The 16530-nt window shown below is 44.8% G+C and overlaps 1 protein-coding gene across 2 annotated transcripts in view; it reads left to right on the plus strand.

Annotated features, from left to right (window-relative positions):
* The first annotated feature begins 284 nt into the window (after nt 1-284).
* Nucleotides 285-16530, plus strand: part of cul5 (cullin 5) — a 62983-nt gene continuing 46737 nt past the window's right edge. The window contains exon 1 of one of the 2 annotated variants that reach the window (XM_033022698.1): nt 285-754. In XM_033022698.1, the coding sequence (XP_032878589.1) occupies nt 734-754 (21 nt within the window). In that variant the 5' untranslated portion in view covers nt 285-733. Of the gene's footprint in view, nt 755-10917; nt 11048-16530 lie in introns of those variants that run through there. The other variant, XM_033022697.1, reaches the window with a different exon arrangement.

Consider the following 16530-nt stretch of genomic DNA (forward strand, 5'->3'; position numbering starts at 1 on the left):
ATTGGCTGATGCCAGTGTAAAGTGAGTTGCAGCAATCTAGGCGGGAGGAGATAAATGTGTGGATGATCTTTTCGAGGTCATCAAAGCGGAGGAATTGTTTTATTTTAGCTATCGTCCGAAGCTGAAAGAAGCTAACAAGAGTACTGGAGTCACTAAGGGGTCAGGCAGCATCCTTGGAGGCACATGGGACTGCAGATGCTGGTTTACAATAAAGACATAAAGTGCTGGAGTAACTCAGCATCTCTGAGGGACGTGGTTAGGCGATGTTCCGGGTCGAGACGCTGTCCTCCGAGAGCGCTGCTGAGCCGCCGCCCAGGGGAGGGAGGTGATCGCAGCGCGGCCGAGGGCTGCGCGGCTGAAGGCGAGAGCGGCGCCGTCGCTGCCCGCTGTCGGCAGGAGGAGGAACGGGGGTGGGGTGGGGGAAGCGAGCAATCACATGAACCGGCCCGTTATGGCTCTGTTATCACCGAGCTAACTTTAGACCGAGCAGAAAGTAAAAACAAATAGCGGTCGGAGAGAATTAAACAATAAGGATTTTGTTTGGAGTTAAAGAAGCGCCGCCACTGCGCCCCCGAGCCCGTCCGCCGTGACAATGTGAGGGGTATTTATTTAGCAACGAGGACAATTTTTCCCCATCACATCTTCTGTCACTTTAGAAGTTTCTCGCCCTCCCTCCCTCTACCTTCTGCCTGAAATCTCGCGAGCGGCTGCGAGGGACTCGGTAAAGTTTAATATGGCGTCTAATCTGCTAAAGGTAAGCGGCCGCCCCGGCCCATGTTACTGCACCGGCCCATGGCTACTGCACCGCCCCGGCCCATGGCTCCTGCACCGCCCCGGCCCATGTTATTGCACCGGCCCGGCTCCGGCCCATGTTGCTGCACCGGCCCATGGCTACTGCACCGCCCCGGCCCATGTTACTGCACCGGCCCATGGCTACTACACCGCCCCGGCCCATGGCTACTGCACCGCCCCGGCCCCGGCCCATGTTACTGCACCGGCCCATGGCTACTACACCGCCCCGGCCCATGGCTCCTGCACCGCCCCGGCCCATGTTATTGCACCGCCCCGGCTCCGGCCACGGCCCATGGCTACTGTACCGCCCCGGCCCATGTTATTGCACCGCCCCGGCCCCGGCCCATGGCTACTGCATCTCCCCGACCCCCTACTACTGCACCGCCCCGGCCCATGTTACTGCACCGCCCCGGCTCCGGCCCATGGCTACTGCACCGCCCCGACCCCTACTACTGCACCGCCCCGGCCACTGCTACTGCACCGCCTGGCCCCTGCGACTGCACCGCCCCGACTCCTGCTACTGCACCGCCCCGGCCCCTGTTACTGCACCGCCCCGGCCCCTGTTACTGCACCGCCCCGGCCCCTGTTACTGCACCGCCCCGGCCCCTGTTACTGCACCGCCCCGGCCCCTGTTACTGCACCGCCCCGGCCCCTGTTACTGCACCGCCCCGGCCCCTGTTACTGCACCGCCCCGGCCCCTGTTACTGCACCGCCCCGGCCCCTGTTACTATATCCTCACGGCCGCAGCTCCCCGGTCAGGCCCAGCCTCTGATCAGCTTGTAGATGAGCAGATTGTGTGCCAAGCAGCGGGTCTGCTGCACTAATGGGCCCGGGGCTCCGGCCAGTGAACGGTCGGGTAATGGGGGTAGTAAATATCACTTTAAAGGCCTCTCTCTGTGATAGTTCTCCTGGTGTGTGGGGTGGTCGACCTGCCCGAGCCTTGCTTATGAGCAGTGCTTTTGTGGAACAGAGACTGTTGGTGATTTTGTACATGGGAGGATGTGTGGTTTCAAATTTAACGAGTAATTTTGGATTTATGTTATGAATTGAGGTCGTGTTATTAGTAAGTGAGTTTCTCTCATTTGAGTAATAGATTCTTGAATCCAACTTCCCCTGGTAGCGTTAAAGTGGCAGGTGAATTTTAAGAGTTAATTTGTTAGATTACAGTTTAGATATAAGAGTTACAATGCAGAAATGTGTTTTATTATGCCAATAAGTGTTTCCCTAAATAATCCAAGATTAGAATAACTAGAAACGCTGCATTGATCAGCATCTTGGAAGAATGGAAGAGCTACATTTTGGTTAAACACCATAGTCAAATAATAAGGCAGTTGTGGATCAAAGCCAAGGATAAAGGAGAGAGGTTATAAATTTCAAACGAATATAACATTAGTAGTACAAAGTATTTGGAGTCTGCACTCCCATAACTGCTATGACCAACCTATGTATTTTTAATGTTTTTTATTTTGTATTAACATTGTCCTAGTAGAAATAATACAACAGAATAAACTTAAAAATTGATTGTTTAAATTTAATTAAGGTAAGATCAAAGGTTTATTCACAATGTTCTTAGCCAACTGAGAATACAAATTACATCCTTGCTGGGATCCATATGTATAGCACTGAATGTTTTAGAATGCAGTTTTTCAAGCTTTCTTTCTGTTTTAAAGTAATAGATTTTCCACACAAAAATGCAATTAGACTTAAGTGAAGGTCGGTTACAAAATGTGGATACAAAGAACTGCAGATGCTGGTTTACAAAAAAGACAAAATGCCGGAGTGACTTGGCAGGTCAAGCAGTGGATAACATGTATAGGTGAACAAGGTACCCTGACCTGAAACACCACTTATTCATGTTTTCCGGCGACGCTGCCTGACTCGGTGAGTTACTCCAGCACTTTATGTCTTTTTTAATCAGTAACATAATGTTTATGTGATACTTTGTATTCATTTTAATTATTCCAACACTGCTACTACACCTGCAAATAAACCTGTACCTAACATTTATGTTATAACATGCACAATGTTTTCAACAAATACTATCTAACTCCCAGTGGGCAACATTTATAGTTGAACTATGAGATGATTTCCCCTTACTTTTGTGTTTATATTATAAAAAATGTATATCATGCATGCTGATGATCATCAAGAGAGTATTTGGGTGACACGTTTTACGTGTATGGTGCATGTTACGGCCAGCTGTAAAATGGAGAAAAAAGAGATTATGTTGTTCATATAAGAAAGTTTTCTGGGATGTCAGGACTTTCATATGAAGAAAGACTGGATAGACTCGCTAGAATTTAGAAGATTGAGGGGGGATCTTATAGAAACGTACAAAATTCTTAAGGGGTTGGACAGGCTAGATGCAGGAAGATTGTTCCTGATGTTGGGGAAGTCCAGAACAAGGGGTCACAGTTTAAGGATAAGGGGGAAATCTTTTAGGACCGAGATGAGAAAAACATTTTTCACACAGAAAGTGGTGAATCTCTGGAAATTACTGCCAGAGAAGGTAGTTGAGGCCAGTTCATTGGCTATATTTAAGAGGGAGTTAGATGTGGCCCTTGTGGCTAAAGGGATCAGGGGGTATGGAGAGAAGGCAGGTACAGGATACTGAGTTGGATGATCAGCCGATGATCATATTGAATGGCGGAGCAGGCTCGAAGGGCTGAATGGCCTACTCCTTCAAATTTGCTGATGATCGATATAACAGCAAGAAAATCTGACAAGATTTGTATTTGTTGCTCAAAGTCAGCCATAAGAAAGATAATCATGGAATAAATGCAGATGTAATTGTGTGTGTTTTAAATGCAGACCAGTGTAATGCAACTTTGACTCTAAAATAGGTGATTAGTCACTAAAATAGGTGATATTGTAGACCGTGAAGATGCTTATCAAGAATTAACAGCAGGATCTTGATCAGCTTGGCTTGTGGGTAGAGGAATGGCTAATGGAGTTTAATTCAGATAAGTGTGGGGTGTTGCATTTTGGGAAGCCAAACTAGCACAAGACCTTCATAGTTTCAATGATTTTTAATGATACTTTATGCCTTCTGGAGAGTGGTAGAACAGATGGATCTCGGAACACAGATATATTGTTCCATCGCAGATAGATAGGATACTGAAGAAGGCTGGGCCGCTGGCCTTCATCAGTCAGAGAATTGAGGAGAGAAGTTGGGATGTTATGTGACAGTTGTACAAGATGTTGGTGAGGCTTCATTTGGAGTATTGTGTTCAGTCACCATGCTGAAGGAAAGATGCCGTTAAGATGGAAAGAGTGCATAGAAGATTTACCAAGATGTTGCCAGAACTTGAGGGGCTGAGCCGTTTGAGGGACGGAGACGTTTAGCGGGCTAGGACTTTGTTCCATGGGGAGCAACGAGGCTGAGAGGTGATCTTGTACAAGTGTATAATAGTTTGAATTCATAACTGGCTTACCCTTAAAGGCAGAGGGGAGTGGTGGAAGTTGTTATTCTGGTTAGAGGTGTGTGATGCTGGTGCCTGTTTGTGATATGTATCAGTGCCTTGGACACAAATGTAGATGGGTTGGTTAGTGCTTTTGCAAACGGCACAAAAATTGGTGGAGGTATGGACAGTGAAGACGACTGTCAAAAGATACAACAAGATATAGATCAATTACAGATATGGGCAGGAAAAGGGCAGATGAAGTCTAATCATGGCAAGTGTGAGGTGCTGAACTTTGGGAGGTCAAATGTAAGGAGAAAATATACAGTTAATGGCATGGCCCTTAACAGCATTAATGTGCAGAGGGATTTTGTGGTCCATTTCTACCCAAAAGTAGCAACACAAATAAATAGGGTGGTAAAGATGATGATTAGTAGAGCCAGGATTTTGCCATAAATGCCATGTGCCATTTCATGCCCTTTTTGAAGATTTCAGAGGATAATGCCTTTTTCATGATCGAGTGCCTAAATCAGCCTTTTTTGCTTTGATAAAAGGTGGTGCAATTTTCTTTAGTTGTACCGTGATTACAATGACTTTTTCTATGTTAACACATTAATATTAATGTTATTATTAACGTGTTGACATAGTATAACTTACAAGAAAACTTCCACCACCGGGGCGAAACGGGGGTCACCACTGTCAGTCATTCATTCGTTTGTGCCGCTGCCCGCTGGATCAGTCTTCTCCAAGATCTATTTAAGTAAGAATTACAAATGCTGGAAAAATCAATGAAAGGCAAAAAATGCTGGAGAAACTCAGCGGGTGAGGCAGCATCTATGGAGAGAAGGAGTAGGCGACGTTTCAGGTCGAGACCCTTCTTCAGACTGATGTGGGGGGGGTGGAGGAAATAAAGGAAAAGGCGGAGACAGTAGGACTAGAAGGAGAGCTGGGAATGGGGAGGGGGGAGGCGAGAGAAGACAAGGGCTATCTTAAATTAGAGAAGTCAATGTTGATACGAGCTGGGGTATAGACTATCCAAACGCATTACCCAAGTTTGTCTCCTCACTACATTTACTGCAGGCTCCACTCGCAATTCTGAGTTTGAGTGATCTGTGCAAGGCATTCATTGATGCTGGAATTCCACTGGAAATTTGAAAACAAATCTCTCGGAGGTTTTTTAGAGAAATACACAGAGGAACATATACCAAGCGAGTCATCATTACGTAAAAATTATGTTGACAGTAACTTCAACATTGTTGTGCAGAAAATTAGAGATGAAGTTGTATGCAACAAAATATGGATTTCAATAGACGAGACAACCAGTGCTGTGGGGAGATATGTTGCCAATGTGGTAATCGGTGCACTGGAGGCAGGTCAATCATCAAAGGAGTTCAAGAAGGAACTGCAGATGCTGGAAGATCGAAGGTACACAAAAATGCTGGAGAAACTCAGCGGGTGCAGCAGCATCTATGGAGCAAAGGAAATAGACGATGTTTCGGGCCGAAACGTCGCCTATTTCCTTTGCTCCATAGATGCTGCTGCACCCGCTGAGTTTCTCCAATCATCAAAGGAGTATTTGTTGACATCGGAATTATTGGAGAAGTCAAACAGCTCAACTATTGCTCAGTTGTTTACATCTTCACTTGCTGTACTTTGGCCAGAAGGTATAAAACACAAGTATGTTCTTCTGTTTGTGACTTAGTTTTATTCCCCAAAATGTTGCATTTGACATGCTTAGCTCACGGACTCCATAGAATTGCCGAGCATATACGTAGCTTGTTTCCAAATGTCGATCGCCTAGCTTTCAATGTCAAGAAAATCTTCCTCAAAACAGCGTCACGTGTGCAGTTGTTCAAGGAAATGGCACCCGAGATTCCGCTACCTCCTCAGCCTGTTTTGACTAGGTGGGGTACATGGCTCTCTGCTGTACTCTACTATGCTTCAAATTTTGGAAAGATAAAATAAATCGTCAACTGTTTTGAAGAAGAAGAATCTGCTGCAGTCAGGATCGTCAGTGAAATCATGCAGAAAAAGTCCCTCCACCGCGATCTTGTGTTTATTGCTTCCAATTTTGCACACTTCCCACAAGCTATCACTTCCCTTGAGAAACGTGGCGAAACATTAGTGAATAACTTGCAAAGTTTTCAACAAAGTAACTGACGATATTTGTAAAGTTCCTGGCGATGTAGGTAAAGACAAGGAAAATGTGAGAGAGTGAGTTTAGCGAACGAAGATCTTGAAGAAATACAAAACATAGCTAAAGTTCAGAAGGTAGTTGTAATGCACAAGATATCGACATGAATATAGAGTCTGTAGCTTGTTTCGGGTATGCACCCTCAGCTGAGGTAGAAAGAAGTTTTTCACAACTGAAGCATATTTTGTCTGATAGACGGCCTAGTTTAACACCAGATAATTTGTGGTATACCTTTATATTATTATTTTAAACCATATTTTGGTGGTGGAAATAAATGCCTTTTTATGCATTTTTTGTCAATAACTGCCTTTTTGGGTCAATACATGCCTTTTTGTGCCGTTTTTGTAACTTTATTATGCCTTTTTGCCTGCATATTTTAGAGTTTTTTAGTGCCTAAACATCCTGGCTCTAGTATGCTTGTCCCCATTGGTTGAGGTATTGAGTCTGAGAGTCAGGAAGTCGTATTGCAACTTTATAAAACATTTTGCTAGGCTGCATATGCTGCAGCATGGTATTCAGTTTTGCTTGCTCCATTACAGTAAAGATATGGAGTTTTAGAGAGGATGCAGAAGAGGTTTTCCACGAATTGGCACAAATTAAGGGGTATTAGCTCTGAGGAGAACTTGGACAAATTTGGATGGTTGGAGGCTAAAGGGAGACTTAAAGAGAGTTATAAAATCATGAGAGAATAGAGTAGGCAGTCAAATGTCTTTTCTAAAAATTTGAAATAAAGAACTGCAGATGCTGGTTTATACCAAAGATAGACACAAAGTGCTGGAGTAACTCAGTGAGTCAGGCAGCATCTCCGGAGAAAAAGGATATGTGATGTTTTGGGTCGGGACCCTTCTTCAGATTATTTTTCCAGGCTGGAATGTCAAATACTAGAGGACATAGCTCTAAGGCCAGGGGGAGAAAGTTTAGAGTAGACGCGCAGGGTAGGTTTTTTTTTTTTACACAGACTGATAAGTGTTGGAATGCTCTGCCGGGGCAGAAGCAGATATGATAGTGGCATTTTAGTGGCCTTTAGATAGGTACTTGAATATGGAGGGATATGGAGTATGTGCAGGCAGAAGTGATTTGTTTAAGTGGGCATCATGTTTGGTTCAGCCATGGACTGAAGGAGGTGAGGATTAATATTCTGCTGTCTCCCTGAGACTGTAGGACTCACTGCAGTTCTAAGGCATCAAGTTAAACAAGGGAAGGAAACCTGATTTACAACCTATCACTATCCCTTAATTTTTGAACACATGGAAGAAGCACCAAAGATAGCAAGAGCACAGGATATACTCTAGCTATCTGTTGTGAATAAATCGACCCATGTTAGTGTTTGAAGGAGTAACCCCATGCAATCCTCTCTGCAATGAAGACACCCTCCTGTGTTTAAAGTGGGATGTCGTTTTCACAAGATGGTGGATTCAAAACAGATCTAAGAGCACATCATTAGAGTCAATGTGGGCCATCAACTGCAACAAAATTGTAGTGTGTTGCAATTTCTGGCCTAACTGGGCATTTCTCTTATTCTGCCATTCTTATTCAAACCAGCGGAATTGGTAGACAAACATGTCAAGAACAGTCCTCGGCCTATTAAAAAAAAAAGGTGCCACAGTAGTATAATGCATGACCAACAGCAGAAAAGCATCCCGGGGCTAAGGGCACAGCCATAATAATAATAAAATAATCTAATATAGTTTTCTAGTCCTGACACGTTAAATAGTGAATGCTGATGGGCAATTAAACACTTGATAAGAAGAGTGAGTAACATGAGCAAGTGAGTCCTTTGGTGTAGCTTAGCACATGAATGCCAATGACAAGACTGGTGTTTGCCACCAACTGGATATGCCAAGTGGATGATCCATCTTTGTCTTCTCATGAGGCTTCTTTCTTCACAGAATCCACACCAGCCAATCTGGGTGATATCAAGAAATGGTGATGTGCCCTATATTTAATAAATAATATTTAATGTATCATATTTGGCACCATTCAGCACGACAAATGCAATTGCAGATCCATTTGGTCCATCATTGTTAACATTACTGTCGAATGACACTTTTTGCCACTAATCTAATCTGCCACTCAACTTCACTGCAAAATGAGTACTGGAGGAATTTTGGTATTAGGCAGTATTTAATGGAATATGATATCAAAGAGCCCTGAAAATTGCTGTCAGTTGAGGGGAATATTCATCCCGGATTGGAGTCATATGAAGTCTACAAGGTGATGCCTATTGGTGCAAATCTCAATCTGAGGTTTAACCCTCTTCAACTACTTCATCGTTGACATTCTATGGAATTAGAGCCATAGAATTAGAACAGGTTCTTTGCTGTCCATCAGGCACTCAGTACTGTTAAAAAAAAAAAAAAAATGTTTGTTGGAGGTCTTCTTTTATGTGGTGGTGGGGGAAGGGGGAAACCTTATTTCCTAGTCCCTACCTGGTCGGAGAGGCGGCTTCCCTCGGAGCTGCTTCTTCGCCCCTTCCTCGCGGCCTACCATCGGGACTGGAGCGGCGTCTCCTGACGGGACTGGCCAGAACCCCAGATTCGGCGGCGGCGCAGCGCTGAAACACCGTCACGGAGCGGGCGACGACTTACCGGGTCGCCGTACGGTAAGCTCCGGAGTGCTGTGACCGCTGACTCCAACATCGAGGAGCTGCGGTCTGCGGAGCGTCCAGCCGCGGGCGGCGCTGGATTTAAAACACCGCGGAGCCTGGGATCTCTCGGCGAGATCGCCAGAGTTGGAGCTCCGACCAGCGCGGCCTGTGGACATCGGGAGCCGCGGTCTCCGGGGAGGGGGCGGCCATTCCAGACACTCCAAGCCGCTGAGGAGTGTTTCTCCCGACGCTGGAGCTCCATCATCCGGCAAGAGGGCCTGAAAACATCAGACTGGCTGCGGAGGCCACAAATATGCCCCGACCTCGGGTGATCACAGAGGACGAGGACTGAACTTTCTAGTGCCTTTCCCCACAGTGGAACATTTTGATTCTGCTGTGGGGGGACGTTCATGTTAAATTCTATAATGTGATGTGTCATTTTTCTTTTCATTTAAAAAAATGTCTATGGATGTACGGAAACCTAATTATTTCCTCTATGTAAAGCACTTTGGTTTTAACGCGAGTTGATTTAAACGTGCTATATAAATAAAATTTACTTACTTATTCTTATCCCATATTATTTTCACCAGTTTCCCATCAATTTTCCAGAATCAATGGGAATCTTTACTCCATTGAGCTCAGGCAATCAAGGCAAGCTGTTTATAGTGGCTAATTAACCTATGAACCTGCAGATCTTTGTACTGTGGGGAGAGTAGTGGAGCACTCTGAATCCCTCGTTGTTACTAGGAGATCGTGATAAAACTTCCCACAAACAGCGCTGGAGATTGAACCCTGGTTGCCGGAGTTGGAGCTGCACTTGAACTGAAAGCGTTTGCTGAAGATGGCATTATCTCTTCAATTTGTAACTCCTAATGAAATAGTTTGTCTCTTTGCAGCAAGACATAGAGACCGTTCAGGTATGGGCCTATGAGTGAAATGAAGCATTTGGGCTATCTGGCAACGACCATCTCTTGTCATCTGTTGTGGCATTCAACAGCATCAGCCTTGCCAATTCCCCATTCGCATGTCTTGGCAATGACTTGACCAAAAGCCTACAAACACTATTAATTTGACAAAAGCTTGTCGGACAGTGATTATTTTGCAGCAAATGACTTATGCTTGACTTCCTCTTTTGCTATTTACAAAGTATACATCAGGAAAATGACGTACTACCATCCATGAGTTCATGACAGCAGTTCTAACATAGTTGAAGTGTGATACCTTCAAGGCGAAAGTAACTTCTTTGCTTGGCATGTACCATTTCTCAACATTCACACTCCACCATGTTACTAATAGACCTTGTCATATAAAACCAGGCTGTCGAAAATTAGACGAAAGGACTCAAGGTTGTGGTTCACTGCCACCTTTAAAAAGGACAGTTAGGAATGCAAGTTCGGTGTAATCTTGCCAGCTGTGCTTGTGTACTATATATGCATACAAAATTTAATGCCAGGGTTTCTAATTAATGCCAGGATAGCAAATTAAATGAGAAGTAAATCAATGAAAGTTGCTTATTTAATAAGAGCTTATTCAGTATTTTTTGTACTTGTGTTTATGAATTTAGCATGATATTAGGCATTTGGAGCTCAAACGTATCAGTTTTCTCAAATCTAGTCCACGTTATTTTTTTCTATTTGTTCTATAACTGAATTTTCACTTTGACAGCAATCACTAATCTCTAGAGAAAGCTAATTTTCCTCAGAATTTTGCCATCCACCTGTGCTGCAGCCTGAACTTTGAAGTCAGTAGCAAATGTGGTGTGGACCATCTTTCTCATTGTACATTGCTTTATTCGGTTGGTTCTGGTCGTCATCTTCTTAGGCAGTCCCTCCTGATCAAGGATCACTGATTTCTATTCTGGATTTTTGTGTTCTGAGATAGCCAACCTTAAGAAATCGCTCCCTAACTTCCCCCAACATGTCTCCTGCCGCACCAGAGGACCAAACACCCTCGACCACTGCTACACGACCATCAAGGATGCCTATCCCTCGCCCTCACTTCGGTAAATCTGACCATACTGTGGTGCTGCTTCTTCATGCCTCGAGGCAGCAATTGAAGAGCGCACCCCCAGAGGTGAGGACTATACAGAGCTGGTCGGGGGAGGGGGGGGGGGGGGGGGGGGGCGGGTGGGCAGAGGAACAACTCCAGGACTGCTTGAAGTCTGTAGATTGAGCAATGTTCAGGGACTCGGCAAAGGACCTGAATGAATATATGCCGCAGTCGCTACAGACTTCTTAAAGAAATGTGTGGAGGACTGCATCCCAACAAAAACCTTCTGAGTGTTTCCTAACCAGAAGCCTTGGATGAACCGTGAGATCCGCATTCTTCTGAAGACCAGATCCCGGGCATTCAGGTCTGGAGATACAGAGGTCTACAAGAAGTCCAGATACGACCTTGGTAAGGCCATCAAAAAGGCCAAAATGGCAAAATGCAATCACCTCCTACAAGACGAAATCAGGAGGCAGCTCAAATATCAGCGAAGCATCACTCCCTGACAAGCTCACTGCGTTTTACGCACGCTTTGATGGGGAGAACACTGATGTGCCTTCCCGTGCCCCCCTTCGCCATGATGGTATTTCGGTCACAGTCACAGAGGCCGACGTCAGAAGATCCTTCAGAGGGGTGAACCCTCAGAAAGCGCCTGGACCTGATGGTATACCCGGGCGTGTTTTTAAAAACGTGTGCGGACCAACTGGCTGGAGTTTTAACGGATATTTTCAACCTCTCACCTCTGTTTGAGGTTCCCACCTGCTTTAAAAGGGCATCAATAATACTGGTGCCCTAGAAGAGCAAGGTGATGTGCCTCAATGACTATCGACCAGTGGCACTAACGTCTGTGGTGATTAAGTGCTTTGATAGGCTGATCATGGTGCAAATCAACTTATACCGCGAAAAAAACCTGGACCCACTGCAGTTTGCTTACCGCCACAACAGATCAACGGTGGATGTGATCTCATTGGCTCTCCACTCCGCTCTGAACCACTTGGACAACAAAAACTCATATGTCAGGCTGTTATTCATTTACTACAGCTCGGCATTTAATACAATCATCCCATCCAAGCTGGTTACCAAGCTCTCAGAGCTGGGTCGCTGCACATCCCTCTGCAATTGGATCCTCGACTTCCTCATTCACAGACCACAGTCTGTCCGTATTGGTGGAAATGTGTCATCCTCGATAACAATCAGCACTGGAGCACCTCAAGGCTGCCTGCTTAGCCCCCTGCTGTACTCGCTCTATACCCATGACTGCGTAGCCGGACATAGTGCGAACTCCATCATCAAGTTCGCCGACTACACCACTGTTGTGGGACGTATCACTGATGGGGACGAGTCAGAGTCGAGAAGTGAGATTGACCGATTGACCAAATGGTGCCAGCACAATAACCTGGCTCTCAACACCAGCAAAACCAAGGAACTGGTTGTGGACTTTGGAAGAGGTAGGATGGGGACCCACAGTCCCGTTTATATCAACGGGTTGATGGTGGAAAGGGTCAAGAACTTAAAATTCCTGGGCGTACATATTTCCGAAGATCTCTCCTGGTCCCAGAACACTGATGCAATTATAAAGAAAGCACATCAGCGCCTCTACTTCCTGAGATGATTACAGAGCAACTTGATCGTCCAGGAGCGGAAAAGGCTGAAAAATATTGTAAACACCGCCCAGTCCATCATCGGCTCTGATCTCCCTACCATCGAGGGGATCTATCGCAGTTGCTGCATCAGAAAGGCTGCCAACATCATCAAGGATCCACACCATCCTGGCCACACACTCATCTCTCCACTGCCTTTAGGTAGAAGGTACAGGAGCCTGAAATCTGCAGCATCCAGGTTCAGGAACAGCTACTTCCCCACAGCCATCAGACTATTGAACACAACTTCAAACAAACTCTGAGCTATAACACCCTATTGCACTTTATCTGTTTATTTATGTGTGTGTGTGTATATATATTTATGGTATATGGACACACTGATCTGCCTGTATTAATGTCTACAATATTTTGTTGTGCTGCAGCAAACAAGAATTCCATTGTCCTATCTGGGACACATGACAATAAACTCTCTTGATTTGACTTGACTCGTGACAAATGAGGTGAATGTGGAAACGGTAGTCTCTTCTACAGATGACTGGCAGTGGGGAGGCTGGGTGGTTTGTGAGGTAGTCTGTTTCTTCCACAGTGTTGTATAGTAAACGGTCTCACAAGCACAACAGACTGATAAGAACAATTGCTAAAAGTGGAAGAAAATGTTTTGCTGTTTGTACAAAGGAACGTACATATATGTTTGGACGTTTGAATTCAATAATATTATGGGAGCTCATTCATATTTGGGGTGTGCTTTTTTTACAGTCATCACTGAGTTGATTTATGTGTGCACCTGATACATGGATTCGAGGTTCTCAATAATAAAAACTTTTTTTTTTCCTTCTGAGGCTGTGCCCTTGATTCTGGATTCCATGACCATCAGGAATATCATCCCTGTATCTGATTTGCGTAGTCTTGTTTTGAATTTAATAGGTTTCTATAAAATTTCCTCATTCAGAGTCATAAAAGAAAACAGCACAGAAACATGTGTTCAAAAGGGAACTGCAGATGCTGGAATATCGAAGGTACACAAAATTGCCCTTTGGCCAAAATTGTCCATGCCAATTGAGATGTCTGTCAAAACTGTCTGCCTCATTCATAGAATGACACAGCATGAAATCTGAGCCCTCTAGTTTTAGGCATCCCTACTTTGGGTGAAAAAGACTGTGACCACCTTATCGATGCCACTCGTATACTTCTAAGGTCTCCCCATCAGCTTCCTATGTCCAAGGAATAATACCGCATCTTTCCGGCCTCTCCTTAAAATTAAAGCCTTCCAGTCCTAGTAACATCCTCGTGAATCTTTTCTGCACGCTTTTAGGATATCTTTCCGATAGCTGGACAGAACTCCACATGATAATCCAAGTGGTCTCACCAACGATTTGTATAGTTGCACCAACGATTTGTATAGTTGAACTCCTGAGCTCAGTGCTCTAACCAATGAAGTCAAGCTTGTCAAACGCCTACTTCACCATCCTGCCTATCTGTGTTGCCATATAAGGGAACTATATATCTGTATTATAGACGCAAAATGCTGGAGTAACTCAGCAGGACTCTGGATAGAAGGAATGGAGTCGAGACCCTTCTTCAGACTATTCCCCAATACCTGTATTCCTTGTTCTCGTTCTACAACACTCAAGGGCCCTGTCATTTACTGTGCAAATCCTGCCTTGCATTAATTTATCAAGTTACAATACCTTGCACTTCTCCAAATTAAATTCCATTTGTCAATTCTTCTGCAGTTTATGTAGATCCTCTTGTAATCTTGGATAACCTTCTTCACTGTCCATTATACCAATAATTTTGGTGGCATCTACAAACTCACAAATCATGTTAATAACATTGTCATCCAAATTGCTAACATGGATAACAAATAACTAATGGATCCAGCACCGATCCCTGCAGCAGCCTCTGGTCACAGGCCTCTAATCTGAATGACAACCCTTCACTACCTGTTTCCTTCCAAGCCAATTTTGGATTCAACTAACATCCAGTGAATGCAGACCTACCTGAGTGAAACTCCTCACATATCAGTCCTATTGTCTCAGAAATCATTTAAATAATGTTTTTATGTAAACCCTCCATGGCAAAAACTATAGAGCAAAACTGCACACACAAGTCCAGATACGCCTCATCACCTGCCTGTACAGTTGCACAAGATATCCTTTACTCAAATCCTTTTACGAGACTTCTTGACTGCTTGCTGCACCTGATCATTTGCTTTCAACGACTTGTGTAGAGTGGACAACTCACACAGAGAGTTGTAAGTCTGTGGAATTCTTTGCCGGTTCTCTGGATACTTTCAAGAGAGAGCTAGATGGGGCTCTTAAAGATAGCGGAGTCAGAGGATATGGGGAGAAGGCAGGAACGGGGTACTGATTGGGGATGATAAGCCATGATCACATTGAATGGTGGTTCTGGCTCGAAGGGCTGAATGGCCTACTCCTGCACCTATTGTCTATTGGACCTCGCATTTCCCAATCTATTAGCATTCAGGTAATAATTTGTCTTTCTGCTTTAGTATTGGTTAATAACTTATCCGGAAGTGGCGGTGCTGCCCAAGCAGCTGCGGCTCGCCTGCAGTCCATCTGTCTTTCTTTTTTTTGTTTTCTTTTTGTCTTGTTAGATGTATGTTTTAGTCTATTTTTAGTTGTATATATGTGGGGGAAACTTTTTTAAATCTCTTCCTTCAACGGGGATGCAGCCTTTTCCTTGTCGTTTCTCCGTCTGCGCTGAGGCCTAATATCGTGGAGTTGGCGGCCTCCAACTGGAATCGACCTTGGGGGCTCCGGTGGCAGAGCCTGTGGACTCACCATCGCGGAGCTGGCTGACTGTGGTGTGGTGGCGCTGTGGCTGCGTCTTGACTTCGGAGCTTCGGAGGCTTCGGCCGCGAGCCCTGTGGACGGTAACATCGGGAGCTCGCAGGTCCCTGGTTGGTGACCGATTTTCGGGAGCTCCCCCAACAGCAGCTTCATCCGCCCCGAATCATGGTGTTTGAATTGGCCCGTTCGCTGAGCTTAAAATTGGCCACGGGATTTACCATCACCCGGTGGGGGCTTCAACATCGAGAGCCTCAATCGCCTCGACGCAGCGGGAGCACAAGCAAGGAAGAGATAAGACTTTTTGCCTTCCATCACAGTGAGGAGGTGCCTGGAGATTCGCTCTGATGGATGTTTGTGTTAAATTGTGTTAATTGTGTGTTTTGTTGTTTTCTTTTCTGTCATGACTGCATGGTACGAAATCTCGTTCAAACTTGTTTGAATGACAATAAAGGAAATTCAATTCAATTCAACCACATCAACCTGTCATGCATTTGTCCACTAACCCAACTTGTTTCAATCATGCTAGTCTGTTTGCATCCTCCCCACAACTCACATCTTGCCCCCCCCCCCCAACACCACAGCTATTTGTCACCTGGATGTTATATTTACTTCACTCATCCAAATTGTGGCCCAGGCAATGATCTCTGGAGCACCCCACTTATGACTACCGACCATCCACAATAAGATCCCTTTATTCAGTCTGAAGAATAATTCTCGCATATTCCTTCTCTCCATAGATTTTGCCTCACCTGCTGAGTTTCTCCAGCATTTTTTTTCTGCCTTCGATTTTTCCAGCATCTGCAGTTCTTTCTTAAATCTTTATTCCTACTGTTTCTTTTCTGTTAACCAATGTCACCATGTGGTTTCTTTTTGCACTTTAACCTCTTATGTGGGATCTAACCGAAAGCCTTCTGAAAATCCAAATACATCACATCCACCATTCCTTCCTTATCTGTGCTCCTGGGTACATTCTCACCAAGATACGCCAATAGATTTGTTTAGTGTGAATTAGTCCAAGCTACCTTTGGCCACAGCCATTTATGCTTTCCAAGTGTTTTGTTATTGGAACTTTTATAATAGATTCTAGTATTTTCCCCACTACTGATGTTCAGCTTGCAGCATTCATTTTATGTTTATTTTCCCCCTTGTCCCT

This window comes from Amblyraja radiata, chromosome 6 (assembly GCF_010909765.2).
Source record: "Amblyraja radiata isolate CabotCenter1 chromosome 6, sAmbRad1.1.pri, whole genome shotgun sequence".
NCBI lineage: Eukaryota > Metazoa > Chordata > Chondrichthyes > Rajiformes > Rajidae > Amblyraja > Amblyraja radiata.